General features: G+C 46.9%; 1 protein-coding gene across 1 annotated transcript in view; it reads left to right on the top strand.

Annotated features, from left to right (window-relative positions):
• Window positions 1–13,597, top strand: part of LOC115576535 (arf-GAP with GTPase, ANK repeat and PH domain-containing protein 1-like) — an 87,415-nt gene that overhangs the window by 19,042 nt on the left and 54,776 nt on the right. Inside the window, exons 2-5 of the mRNA XM_030409064.1 lie at window positions 3,795–3,853; window positions 3,954–4,041; window positions 10,074–10,088; window positions 13,021–13,168. Of these exons, the coding sequence (XP_030264924.1) occupies window positions 3,795–3,853; window positions 3,954–4,041; window positions 10,074–10,088; window positions 13,021–13,168 (310 nt within the window). The remainder of the gene's footprint in view (window positions 1–3,794; window positions 3,854–3,953; window positions 4,042–10,073; window positions 10,089–13,020; window positions 13,169–13,597) is intronic.

Here is a 13,597-nt window from a genome sequence, read left to right as displayed (position 1 = left end):
TGCAGAACACGAGCTTACAAAGATCCTCATGTTCAGAGAACTTTATTATTGATTACTGAATCTATTAATGTCTGTTTATCAAAACATCAGAACCACAAACTGCTCCATCATACCTCATATTTTTATTCTACAATCTACATTTACTATATCTACATTTTTACTTCCTGTGTCTCCACCAAACCAAGACGACAGACGTTGACAGAACCGTTCTACGAGGCCATGTTCTATGCTGTGATCTGCTAATTGTTACTTTCATCACGAGTTCGTCTTGTCATTCATTTTTCATGAATGATAAAATTGAATTGGCAGAAAATAGTCAGAGACGCCCGTCAGAGTCTAAAGAGACGTCATGTCCAAATATGTTCTGTTCTACGTGAGACAAAACAGATAAAAGCAGCAACTTTCCAGGAGACGTTTGAGCCGCGGTGGCGAGCGATCCAGAATCCTGATGCTCAGAACTCAGATTGAGCCGGGACGTTCCTGTGAAGCTCAGTAGCCAGTTGAACCACCTGATTGTGGGTCACCTGGCGATGCGGCTGATCGTGGCCCCGCCAGTGATTTCCATCCCTGTTGGTGGGTCGTACTGGGAACCAGCAGAGGAGAACCGGAGGGCCCCTGAAAACAGGAAGCAGCTGGATCAACATCCTGCCTGGCAGAGCGGGGAGGGGTCGCTGCGACACAGGCGGCGTTTGTGAAACCCTCAACAATTCCCCCCTCTGTGTGTCCGCCGGCCAATAGGGAGGCTTCTTTCTGGATTCTTTCCAGACTGATACCAACCACACACACACACACACACACACACACACACACACACAGTGGCAGCAGCACTAATAATAGCAGAGAGCAGCAGCGGGTCAGTGTCAGCGCTGCCTTTGGTATTTCAGTTTGGACTTTTACTATGAAAGGATGAGCTGTTGCTTCCTGATTGGTCTTGTATCATAGCAACACGAGGAGACAAACAGCTGTTGGTTCCTCAGCACCAGTGCAGGAAGTGTTGGTCCTCATCAACACGCTGAGCTGAATTCAAGGCCTTAAAAGTGCTTGAATCTTTCATGTGGAGATCCTGAATGTGACGCTCAGATTTAAACTGTTTCACACCTTTTCATCTGACGCCGTCCTCTTGAAGGCTTTCAGCGCTTCCTCTCAGGCATTGTGAGGTTACAGGCTGACACAGATTGCTGCTGATGAATTAATAAAAGGGACTGAAGGCTCTAAGTGGACCGACCCACTGGCCTACTTATCACAGAGGCCGAGGTGTCGCACAGACCAGCAGGGCTGAGGCTGTCTGTGAGGCTGCAGGGGGGGAAGCTGACCAGTGTCACGCTGAGGTGGTTCTACTGGTTCTTTAGATGTTCTACTGGTGACTCAAGAGGTTGTAGAAGCCCACCGTGAGGTTCTAGTGGTTATTAAGGAGGTTTTAGAGGTCCGTTTTGGGGTTCTAGTGGTTAATAAAGAGGTTTTAGAAGCCCATCATGAGGTTCTAGTGGTTATTAAAGAGGTTTTAGAAGTCCGTTTTGAGGTTCTAGTGGTTATTAAAGAGGTTTTAGAAGCCCACCGTGAGGTTCTAGTTGTTATTAAAGAGGTTTTAGAGGTCCGTTTTGGGGTTCTAGTGGTTAATAAAGAGGTTTTAGAAGTCCGTTTTTAGGTTCTAGTGGTTAATAAAGAGGTTTTAGAAGTTCATCATGAGGTTCTAGTGGTTATTAAAGAGGTTTTAGAAGCCCGTTTTGAGGTTCTAGTGGTTATTAAAGAGGTTTTAGAAGCCCGTTTTGAGGTTCTAGTGGTTATTAAAGAGGTTTTAGAGGTCCATTTTGAGGTTCTAGTGGTTATTAAAGAGGTTTTAGAAGTCCGTTTTGAGGTTCTAGTGGTTATTAAAGTGGTTTTAGAAGCCCGTTTTGAGGTTCTAGTGGTTATTAAAGAGGTTTTAGAGGTCCATCGTGAGGTTCTAGTGGTTAATAAAGAGGTTTTAGAAGTCCGTTTTGAGGTTCTAGTGGTTATTAAAGAGGTTTTAGAAGCCCGTTTTGAGGTTCTAGTGGTTATTAAAGAGGTTTTAGAAGCCCGTTTTGAGGTTCTAGTGGTTATTAAGAGGTTTTAGAAGCCCGTTTTGAGGTTCTAGTGGTTATTAAAGAGGTTTTAGAAGCCCGTTTTGAGGTTCTAGTGGTTATTAAAGAGGTTTTAGAGGTCCGTTTTGAGGTTCTAGTGGTTATTAAAGAGGTTTTAGAAGTCCGTTTTGAGGTTCTAGTGGTTATTAAAGTGGTTTTAGAAGCCCATCATGAGGTTCTAGTGGTTATTAAAGTGGTTTTAGAAGCCCATCATGAGGTTCTAGTGGTTATTAAAGTGGTTTTAGAAGCCCATCATGAGGTTCTAGTGGTTATTAAGAGGTTTTAGAAGCCCGTTTTGAGGTTCTAGTGGTTATTAAAGAGGTTTTAGAAGCCCGTTTTGAGGTTCTAGTGGTTATTAAAGAGGTTTTAGAGGTCCGTTTTGAGGTTCTAGTGGTTATTAAAGAGGTTTTAGAAGTCCGTTTTGAGGTTCTAGTGGTTATTAAAGTGGTTTTAGAAGCCCATCATGAGGTTCTAGTGGTTATTAAAGTGGTTTTAGAAGCCCATCATGAGGTTCTAGTGGTTATTAAAGTGGTTTTATAAGCCCATCATGAGGTTCTAGTGGTTTTAAAGAGGTTCTGGCAGTGGCAGATATCCCTCTGACCCTCAGTCTGGCTGTTCTGATGAGATCAGTGCACACAGACACTTGGGCCCGTCACTGTGGTGTCCAGGAGTTCTGCTGCAGGAGGATGAGCCCTCCCTGATAACACCGACACCATCACACTGCAATAACACACTCGGTCTGATAGCAGACTAACAGCTGATGTGTGTGTGGGAGGAACATCGATTTGACTCCAACACCACCCCTCATTTCCCATGACCTCCGGGCCTCGCTGCCTCCGCTCTGGAGGTCCGACAGCCGGAGAGGAGCTCTGATAATCTTTAGAACACAGGAAGTTTCTCCTCACAGACGAGTTTACAGTCGCTCCGATCTGCTGATGTCAGAGTCGGGATCAAACTGTTACCTCGCGTCCAGGTTTAACCCTCAAAGTTCTGTATGTGTGTGTGTCTGTGTCCTGTCATCAGACTGCTGTCAGTCATCTGTCAGCTCTGAGGCTCCTCCTCCTCCTGCTCCTCCTCCTCCTGCTCCTCCTCCTCCTCCTCCTGCTCCTCCTCCTCCTCCTCCTGCTCCTCCTCCTGCTCCTCCTGCTCCTCCTGCTCCTCCTGCTCCTCCTCCTCCTCCTCCTCCTCCTCCTGCTCCTCCTCCTCCTCCTGCTCCTCCTGCTCCTCCTGCTCCTCCTCCTCCTCCTCCTCCTCCTCCTGCTCCTCCTCCTCCTCCACCTCCTCCTGCTCCTGCTCCTCCTGCTCCTCCTCCTCCTCCTCCTCCTCCTCCTCTTTACTCCACTGACTGGACCCAGATTGGTTTCCTTGTTACTGTCGGCTGAGGTGCAGCTCGTGTTGTTGACCCGGCGGGTCGAGAGCTCCACATTCAGAGTCGTTCAGAGTCACAACGACTCTGTTGCTAGGCAACTGAGAACCGAAATAGATGCTGCCCAGTAGAAGACAACAGAGACGAGACTTGTTGGGTTTTAGAAGCCCATCCTGAGGTTCTGGTTGTTATTAAAGAGGTTTTAGAAGCCCGTCGTGTTTGATTCGTGTGAAGATGTTCGCTCAGAGCACTCTCGCTGCACCTGAAGGCACCACCTGTTCAGAGCGTTTGATTGACAGGTGTGTCTTCTCTCCCTCCGTCTCTTACAGATGCGTTCGTGAACAGTCAGGAGTGGACGCTGAGTCGGTCGGTACCAGAACTGAAAGTGGTGAGTTGAAAAGACCTGACTCAAAAATGAAGAAGCAGACATTTTTAAGTTACCCCCAACATTTGAAAAGAAAAAACACTGACTGATCCCTCTCTCCCAGGGCATTGTGGGTAACCTGGCCAGTGGTAAGTCGGCGCTGGTCCACAGGTACCTGACAGGAACCTACGTGCAGGAGGAGTCACCTGAAGGTAAGAACACCTGGTCTCCTGTCCTTCTGGCTCCTTCTGGCTCCTTCTGGCTCCTTCTTTGCCTCCTTCTCTGTCTCCTTCTCTGTCTCCTTCTCTGTCTCCTTCTCTGGCTCCTTCTGGCTCCTTCTTTGTCTCCTTCTCTGTCTCCTTCTCTGTCTCCTTCTCTGTCTCCTTCTTTGTCTGTCTCCTTCTCTGTCTCCTTCTTTGTTTCCTTCTCTGTGTCCTTCTCTGTCTGTCTCCTTCTCTGTCTCCTTCTTTGTCTCCTTCTCTGTCTCCTTCTGTGTCTGTCTCCTTCTCTGTCTCCTTCTCTGTCTGTCTCCTTCTCTGTCTCCTTCTTTGTCTCCTTCTCTGTCTCCTTCTGTGTCTGTCTCTTTCTCTGTCTCCTTCTCTGTCTCCTTCTCTGTCTCCTTCTCTGTCTGTCTCCTTCTCTGCCTCCTTATCTGTCTCCTTCTCTGTCTCCTTCTCTGGCTCCTTCTCTGTCTCCTTCTCTGCCTCCTTATCTGTCTCCTTCTCTGTCTCCTTCTCTGTCTCCTTCTCTGTCTCCTTCTCTGGCTCCTTCTCTGTCTCCTTCTCTGTCTCCTTCTCTGTCTCCTTCTCTGTCTCCTTCTTTGTCTGTCTCCTTCTCTGTCTCCTTCTTTGTTTCCTTCTCTGTCTCCTTCTCTGTCTGTCTCCTTCTCTGTCTCCTTCTTTGTTTCCTTCTCTGTCTCCTTCTCTGTCTGTCTCCTTCTCTGTCTCCTTCTTTGTCTCCTTCTCTGTCTCCTTCTGTGTCTGTCTCCTTCTCTGTCTCCTTCTCTGTCTGTCTCCTTCTCTGTCTCCTTCTTTGTCTCCTTCTCTGTCTCCTTCTGTGTCTGTCTTCTGTCTCTTCTCTGTCTCCTTCTCTGTCTCCTTCTCTGTCTCCTTCTCTGTCTCCTTCTCTGTCTCCTTCTCTGTCTCCTTCTTTGTCTCCTTCTCTGTCTCCTTCTGTGTCTGTCTCTTTGTCTGTCTCCTTCTCTGTCTCCTTCTCTGTCTGTCTCCTTCTCTGTCTCCTTCTTTGTCTCCTTCTCTGTCTCCTTCTGTGTCTGTCTCTTTCTCTGTCTCCTTCTCTGTCTCCTTCTCTGTCTCCTTCTCTGTCTCCTTCTCTGTCTGTCTCCTTCTCTGCCTCCTTATCTGTCTCCTTCTCTGTCTCCTTCTCTGGCTCCTTCTCTGTCTCCTTCTCTGCCTCCTTATCTGTCTCCTTCTCTGTCTCCTTCTCTGGCTCCTTCTCTGTCTCCTTCTCTGCCTCCTTCTCTGGCTCCTTCTCTGTCTCCTTCTCTGTCTCCTTCTCTGTTTCCTTCTCTGGCTCCTCCTCTGTCTCCTTCTCTGTCTGTCTCCTTCTCTGCCTCCTCTTTCCAGGATTAGATCCATGAAATAAATAAATAAATAAAAGATAAGTAGATTAAATTCTCTTTTAAAAAAAGAAGCGAGGAGAAAATAATAAACTGGAGCCGGATTAAAAACCCCGGCAGGCAAAATAAGAAGTTAACGACCTCCGTCTGAGGCACGCTACACCGCCCAGCTCTCCAGTCGACTCCGTTCATCCCGACTGCGCCTCAGAGTTTCTACCAGCCTGTTTCTGTTCTTCACTGGAACACAAGCACAGATTTGACCATCGGAGCAGAAGTAAAGACAAAGACAGCTGAGAGAGTCACACGCAGGGTTTACACTCGTCTGTCATCCTCTGAACATGTGAAGCTGGAGATTCCTGCATCCATTAAAACTAAATTAGCCTTCATGTTTTTCAGTTCACAGCTAAGATCTGATTTAACAGAACTGCAATAAACTGGAATTATCCTTAAAAAAAAACGTAATATTCTCCCACAATAACAAATAAAGCCGACACAGTGAGAGGCGCGGATGAAACTTTAATGCTGGTTATTCTCCGTCCTCCTCCAGAGCTCCTGAATGTTTCATCTCGTCCTTTGTGGACAAATAAAAAGCTAACTGTGGTTTCCTGCAGAGCCCCGCGGAGACGGCCATATTCCTCATCCAATATTAAAGCTGCCGGGCTGCCAGCTCCCCCACACGCTGTACAGTCACGCTGCCTCCTCAGGCAAAGACCCACTTCTGCTAAACCCAGAGTCACTTTAATATTTCACTGCTGGAGCTTCAAACTCTCTGAGGAAGCTTCTACATGATCCTGAACCACTTCACATCAGACCGCAGAGAGCAGAACGCTTCCTGCTGAAGACGTTAACATCAGATCTGTCTTCTGTCAAAGATCACACCTAGAACAGGATCAAGACTTTTATTGTGAAAGGGTTCAGCACTACAGAGTCGACCTCCTTCTCTCAAGACGCTCAAAGCTTTAGACTTTTATTTTGACAGTCATTGAAAGTCTGAGGATGACGTTTTAATTTCTTATCTTTGATAGTTTATCTGATTTAATTAAATGTACATATATAGTTTAATGTCTATAGTAGCATCAGGCTAACTTCTCTTGCTGTGACGTAAGCTAACCCACAACCTGTTACCGTGACAACGCTGGTTCTGGTTCAGTGATGTCACACCCGTGTTCTCTAAGATGGATACTGACTTCACGAAGCTTTTAACAGCTTTTATTTGTGACCGTTTTAAAGAATACTTGCTGTTATTAAAGAATTTCTTGTGTCTTGTTCAGACGTGTCTATAAACCAGCTCTCTAGAGTCCAGAACCTGCGTGGTGACCGCGGTTCTGTCTCAGCTCTGGACTCTGACTGCTCATTAATCCCTCTTCACCTCGCTGTGTGTTTAAACCCTTCAAAACCATCAAACGTCGTTTTGTTGTTTGGGATGAAAACGCTGCTGGCGTCGTCATGTGGGGACCCACCCGGCACCGGCCCACAAACCAATTTTAGCTCCGGGTCCCTCGCTGCAGAAAGTAGGCCTGAGCGTTGAGAGCAGAGCGAGCTGAGTGCACTCTGAGGTCAGCATCAGACCAGAGACGTCTGCATTGATCGGTCAGACGAGGAGTTTATCACAGATGAGCTGCAGCATGAAGCGGTTCTGTCAGGGTTCTGGTTCCGGGGAATCCCCCAGAGCGGATCGTCTCTGAGGTGTTGGTACAGAAAAATGAAACTCTTCTCCAGCAGTGACGTACCTCTTCTTAAAATGCCCTCTGTGGCTGTGCAGCTCCGGCCCGCACCGCCGAATGCCCGACGGTCTGTTTCCAGCTCGGCCCTAATTACACCGCGGCGCTGCCAAAAGCAACACGACACGGCTTTTCATGCAGCTCCACATACCGTATCTGAGCCAGCCCCCAACAACAGCTCCCCCAGAGCTTTCATCTGATCGCTGGGCACCGCCGCCCAGCAAGAAAACTGCCTCAGCTCCAGTTTACTAAAAGAAACGCTTTGATTTTGTTGCATAACCGCCGAGATATAAAAGCAGCAGCGGACGGGGAAGCTGATGTGTTGTTTTGAAATTCCTGCGATCTAAAAATACCCGTCAGCCTGGATTCCCATGGCGATTGATTGGGAGCGGAGTTGGTGGCTTGCGAGCGGCGGGGCGACCGCAGCGCCACAAACCAGAACTATTCTGAGGCTGCAGACTGGAGCCTCGCTGCAGACGACTCGCAGCAGCTCCGCTTAACGAGCAGAAAGAGGCTGCAGGCTGTTTCCTTCAGCTCAGCTGTCAGCCTCATGGGCCGGGCCGGGCCGGGCCGGGCCGGAGCGGAGCGAGCGGCACAGCAACCAGCTCTATAATGTTCAGTCCAAACTGTGCTCTAAAACTGGTCTTTGTGCTGCATTCATGGTCACTCAGCAACGCAGGTTCTCTCACTTCAAACTCTGAAAGAGAACAATAAGCAGAAGAAAACCTAAAGATGCTCATTTTACTCCCATTACGACGACAAGCAGCAGATGTTCATGCCTGCAAACTGAACCGGACCAACACATGTTGTCCAGTATGAAACCTTTTTATTGAAGGACTGTTATGCAAAAAAAGATGCTAATATATGATTAAATTCCCTTCTTAAACAATAAAGTTTATTGTCTTTGATTCAAACAAGGCAGGAAACTGCAAATCAGACAGCCATCAAAATATTCTGAGGACTAAAACTGCAGTAAAACTCACTGATCAGTGTTTGTGTGTTCAGCCTCGTCGGCAGGTGGTCCAGAATCCACCAGGAGACCGATAAAGGACCGTCATCTCATCATGTTTATTATCTTGATCCCTGATACAAATCATTTCTCGTCACATCCATTCATCAAACATCAGATGATGATAAGAGGCGACATGACTGATCCAAAACCTTAAGATATTTAATTTACTGTCCTCAGGACGAAGAAATAACATCAAACATTAACAATTTAATCTGGAAGTAGGAGATGTTTAAACCATTTCTGCTTGAGATCCCTCTAACTTATCATTTCCACAAAGGTCAGATGTCAGAGTGTCCTTGAACGCCTTCAGGAGTCTGAAGGTCTCCTGTTGGGAGTCTGATTTATAAAGATCCTCCTGAGAGAAGTGAAGCTGCAGCCGAGTGTTCAGCAGCAGCAGTCAGCAGCAGCAGCGTTAGCAGCAGCAGTTAGCAGCAGCAGCGTTAGCAGCAGCAGTTAGCAGCAGCAGTTAGCAGCAGCAGCAGTTAGCAGCAGCAGTTAGCAGCAGCAGCAGCAGTTAGCAGCAGCAGTTAGCAGCAGCAGTTAGCAGCAGCAGCAGTTAACAGCAGCAGTAGCAGCAGTTAGCAGCAGCAGCAGTTAGCAGCAGCAGTTAGCAGCAGCAGCAGTTAGCAGCAGCAGCAGATAGCAGCAGCAGATAGCAGCAGCAGATAGCAGCAGCAGTTAGCAGCAGCAGCAGTTAGCAGCAGCAGCAGATAGCAGCAGCAGCAGTTAGCAGCAGTTAGCAGCAGCAGCAGCAGTTAGCAGCAGCAGTTAGCAGCAGCAGCAGTTAGCAGCAGCAGTTAACAGCAGCAGCAGCAGTTAGCAGCAGCAGATAGCAGCAGCAGCAGTAGTTAGCAGCAGCAGTTAGCAGCAGCAGATGGGATCCATTAGAACAGAGCGCAGCTTCTAATGCTTCCAGACTCCATTCAGAGCTTCTATTGTTTTATAAAACCCTCTGACACACTTTAATGGAGAAATATGAGGAGCAGAAATGTAACACAGACGTCGCTCGGACTCTTTTGTTGTGTTTCCTCTTTGTGCTTTTTACGGAGCGTAACGTGAGGAAGCAGCTCGTCTGGTGGAGAACAAACAGTCCATCACATCTGTGGAGCAAACAATGTCAGCCCGACCCAACGACCCGACGACCCACGCCGTGGAAACTGAAATCATATTTATGTTTCATGAAATGTACCCGCCAACAGAAGGAAACGGATCCAAACAGGATGTTGGATCTGGACCCGGTCCAGTCTGGATCTGTGGGTCTTTACAGTAAACAGATTGTTGTTATCGGTGCTGACCCGCCACCTCTCTGATGGAGGTTTGGGTCGACACCTTTTATTTAAAGAAACCAGCGCCGCTAATTAGCTGAAAACTGTCACATCACCTTCATCTGAAACACAGATACTTTAGTCATCAGCAGAGTCGGTCACTACATTTAAAGACTTGATTACATTACGGTCGATCAATAAGAAGAAAATAGATGAAATAAAAGCTGTTAAATGACCCGCGGACACAAACAGAACCAGAACTCCTGAATGAATTAAAGTAAAACATGTATTTTCTGGTTTTTGTGTGTTAGAAAGATGTTTGAGTGACACTTGAAAGAAGTGACACTGTCATTAAAATGTCCTTTATCGTAGCGGTGACTGCGGCGCTGACCCGGTCCAGCCAGGTCCTTCTCCTGTTCTGATGTTTCTGTCTGTCTCTCCTGATCTTGGACGTTCTTCTTCTCTCTCTCCGTCTCCTGCTCGTCTTCCTCTCCTCTGTCTGCTGCATCTGTTTGAGGTTTGGTTCTGATGAACTGTCTCTGCCGGGCTCTCTGGGTCGGTGCTGGTTTTGACTGTGCATGTATTAACTGTGGCTGCATCTTTGATGTTCTTTTGTTTTTTGCTTTGTGTTTCCTCTCTTTCTTCTTTCTGGGCTGCTCTTGTAAACTAGCTGACGTGGATGCAGGTAACTATCTTCTCGCTCTCCTTCTTCTTCTTCTTCTCTCTCCATCGATCCATCCTGTTAAATTCTGACAGCTTGTTGAGAACAGGTCCGGTTCAGCGTTTACGTCTCAGCGCCAGGAAACACTTGTGACATTTGGTGGCAGCTGGTGAAAGTTTCTCAGTCTGGACTTGAATTAGTGAAACTGAACGAGTTGTGTGACTCAGAACTTCATGGTTTGGGTTCAGTGACGAACGTTCTGATGTTACGTTCATAAATTCAGTTACTGAGTTACGTAAACAAGTTAAATGAACTCACCTGACTTCCTCCTTTGCTGCTGTAATAACGTCTACAGCCACTAGAGGGCGCCGCCTGACAGTAACAGTGAATGTACAACATATATTTAGATCTGCAGCTGCTTTCACAGTCGACCTGTGTGGTCGTTTTTGTTGGACACATCGGTCGGTCCAGGCTACTTCCTGGAATAGACCTGTGAAACTAAAAATAAAAGCCCACATTTACCAAAATAAAAGCCCAGCCTGTGTAGGTTTCAAACTGCAGGATGAAAATGATGACATGCTATCCTAGATAACAGCGGGGCCAACTGCACTATTTGCAGAAAACATTTTCATCGTTGCGTAGCGTAGATGCTGTTGCTGACACGGCATCCAATCAGAGCGCAGGAGGAAACGTGGCGGCTCGAGCTGCATCACCAAACAAACCGGACAACATCAGACCCGTCCAATGACAGTAATCCTTTGATCAGAACACCTGCTCTGAGATCAGCTGTGTGCTTTGTGGAGCCTCGCGTCTCCACGGCAACCGCTCGGCACCCAAAAAACCTTCTCGTCTCTGCAGCCCTGAGTTCTGTCTGTCAGGCTCGGCCCAGATTTAATGCACCAGAACAGACAGTGTCCAGCCTGAAGAATCTGCTGAGTCAGCGCTGAACCTGGAGCTGGACCCAACCTGTAGCTCCGCCCCCTCTGATCCTCTGATCCTCTCATCTGTTTCAATCATCCTTTCAAACTTCATCCCTCGTCTTGTTCTGCAGCTGTGTGCATGTAAACAACACACACACACACACACACACACACACACACACACACACACACACACCCATCGACTGTTTATGAATGAATATAAATACACTCTGCTGACTCAGCGTTAACGCCACCATCTGCTCTCCTGCAGAGACCAACATGGCGTCTGCTCGCAGGAAGCTGCAGCTCTCACTTCCTCCTCTAAAATTACACTTGACATATGTTCCAATGAGACTGTCACGATGATGTCACTGATCAGTAATGGACCTGAATCTCTTACTGTTTTTAAAAGTAGTAATAAATTATTTAAAAAGCTCACTGCACTCGTCTCAGACACCTGCAGCTGGATACTGATCGGTAATTATTGAGACGTAACATCTCATCAAAAGAAAATCAGGGATGACGACACCAAGGATGTTAATGATTAATGATCAATCGATTGTGTGTGTGTGTGTGTGTGTGTGTGTGTGTGTGTGTGTGTGTGTGTGTGTGTGTGTTGAGGCTGGGTCAATAGAGGCGATGCTGCAAAATTGTATTTTGCATTGCGGGCGTGTGCATCCTCCTCCTCCTCCTCTGATTGGCTGAACATCCTGCCACAAAGTCATGGGAGAGAGAGCGAGAGTGTGTGTGTGTGTGTGTGTGTGTGTGTGTGTGTGCGTGTGTGTGTGTGTGTGTGTGTCCTCTATCATTACCGAGCTGTGTAGTAAAAAGCCGGTCGTTGAGCTGCAGCTCCGCTCGCTGTTCTCAGATCAGCTGATCCTCACGAGAACCCAAAAATAGCGTCTGGACTCCGGCTTCTTCAGTGTCGTGGACTTCCTGTGAGTCCTCCATGTGTTCCCACACCGACCCAAACAGAACAACACCCTGCTGCAGTCCAGAGTGTCAGACTTAAAGGACGAGTACGCCTCAAAATGATCTTCATCTTCATCAGGCAAATATCTGCAGAGCCGGAGTGAAAGTCACCAAACAGTCGGTGCAACGTCACTTCTGTGTGACGTGCAACAGATACAAAATATACAAAACATGTTGAACTACTTCAGCTTCATCAATACTTAATTTTAAAATACCACAGTCATCGTCAGTGTTGGAATATTGTAATATTCCTGCCGATAAGACCGACTCAGTTCACGGAGCAGCATCAGATCGTTACGTCACTCCAGGTTCTCTGAAGTAGACACATAGGACGAAGGTACAACCTGATTTATTGATTAATTGGAAATGAAAACCATCTGATGCAGCCTTAAAAACAAAGAAGTGAACACAAGAAAGGCTCGGCAACAAACAAACAGAAAACAGAGTCTGTGAGTCCAGAGCTTCTGGATATTATTCCCTCGAGCCCTGAATTTAAAATGTATAACTGAGTCGTGGGAAACAAACACGTCTTGGTTTGCTGACCAGAGTTAACCTCAGAATGTTCCACTGCAGATCTTCTCAGGGGAACAAGCGGTCTCTGCAGACAGCACCAGAACTTCCTGTGTTCACTGTTCACGGTTCAGAGTCAGAACGAACAAAGACCCCGGAAGTTTGGACTCATCTAGAAATGTACTGTTTCTGTGAGACGAGTTTCTAAACAGACAGAAAGTAAAATCAAAGTAATGACAAGGTGATAAATAAGACAAACATCCATAAATATATTGATCGTTCCAGAGGAAAGTTCTGTTTTCTGACCCGTCTGAGGCTAAAATCAAGTGTTAGTGTGTCTGAGTGCGTGTGCCTCCATTTTGTGCCGTAGTGGTTTGTATTAGTTGTTCTCATGGTAGATATTCACCCTCATCTTTCACCCAATCAGTCACGTGATCAGTGAGCGGCTGGTGGTGGAGTTATTGATCACAGTAGAGCAGACCACCAGCCTCCGTCTGTTCAGGCTCGTCTGCTGACTGACCGCTGCCTCTCTGACACTGCTGTTGTTTCTGCAGGCGGTCGCTTTAAGAAGGAGATCGTGGTCGACGGTCAGAGTCACCTGCTGCTCATCAGGGATGAAGGGGGCCCCCCGGAGGTTCAGGTGAGTACTGCACCTGCACTGGGACGACTTTCAGCTTCCAAAACCGACTCCAGGCTTCAACTGTGACCACAAAAGTCACTAAAATCACCTGCTGTTGTTCCAAAAGTCACTAAAATCACCTGTTGTTGTTCCAAAAGTCACTAAAATCACCTGCTGTTGTTCCGAAAGTCACTAAAATCACCTGCTGTTGTTCCAAAAGTCACTAAAATCCCCTGTTGTTGTTCCAAAAGTCACTAAAATCACCTGCTGTTGTTCTAAAAGTCACTAAAATCACCTGCTGTTGTTCTAAAAGTCACTAAAATCACCTGTTGTTGTTCCAAAAGTCACTAAAATCACCTGCTGTTGTTCCAAAAGTCACTAAAATCACCTGCTGTTGTTCCAAAATCACTAAATCAACTGCTGTGTTCCAAAAATCAGACTAAAATGTCGTACCTGCTGTTGTTCCAAAAATCCACTAAAATCACCTGCTGTTGTTCTAAAAGTCACGTGTG

Source organism: Sparus aurata, chromosome 24, assembly GCF_900880675.1.
Source record: "Sparus aurata chromosome 24, fSpaAur1.1, whole genome shotgun sequence".
Taxonomy (NCBI): domain Eukaryota; kingdom Metazoa; phylum Chordata; class Actinopteri; order Spariformes; family Sparidae; genus Sparus; species Sparus aurata.
Note: the sequence above shows the minus strand (reverse complement) of the source record. Positions and strands in the feature narration are given on the sequence as shown.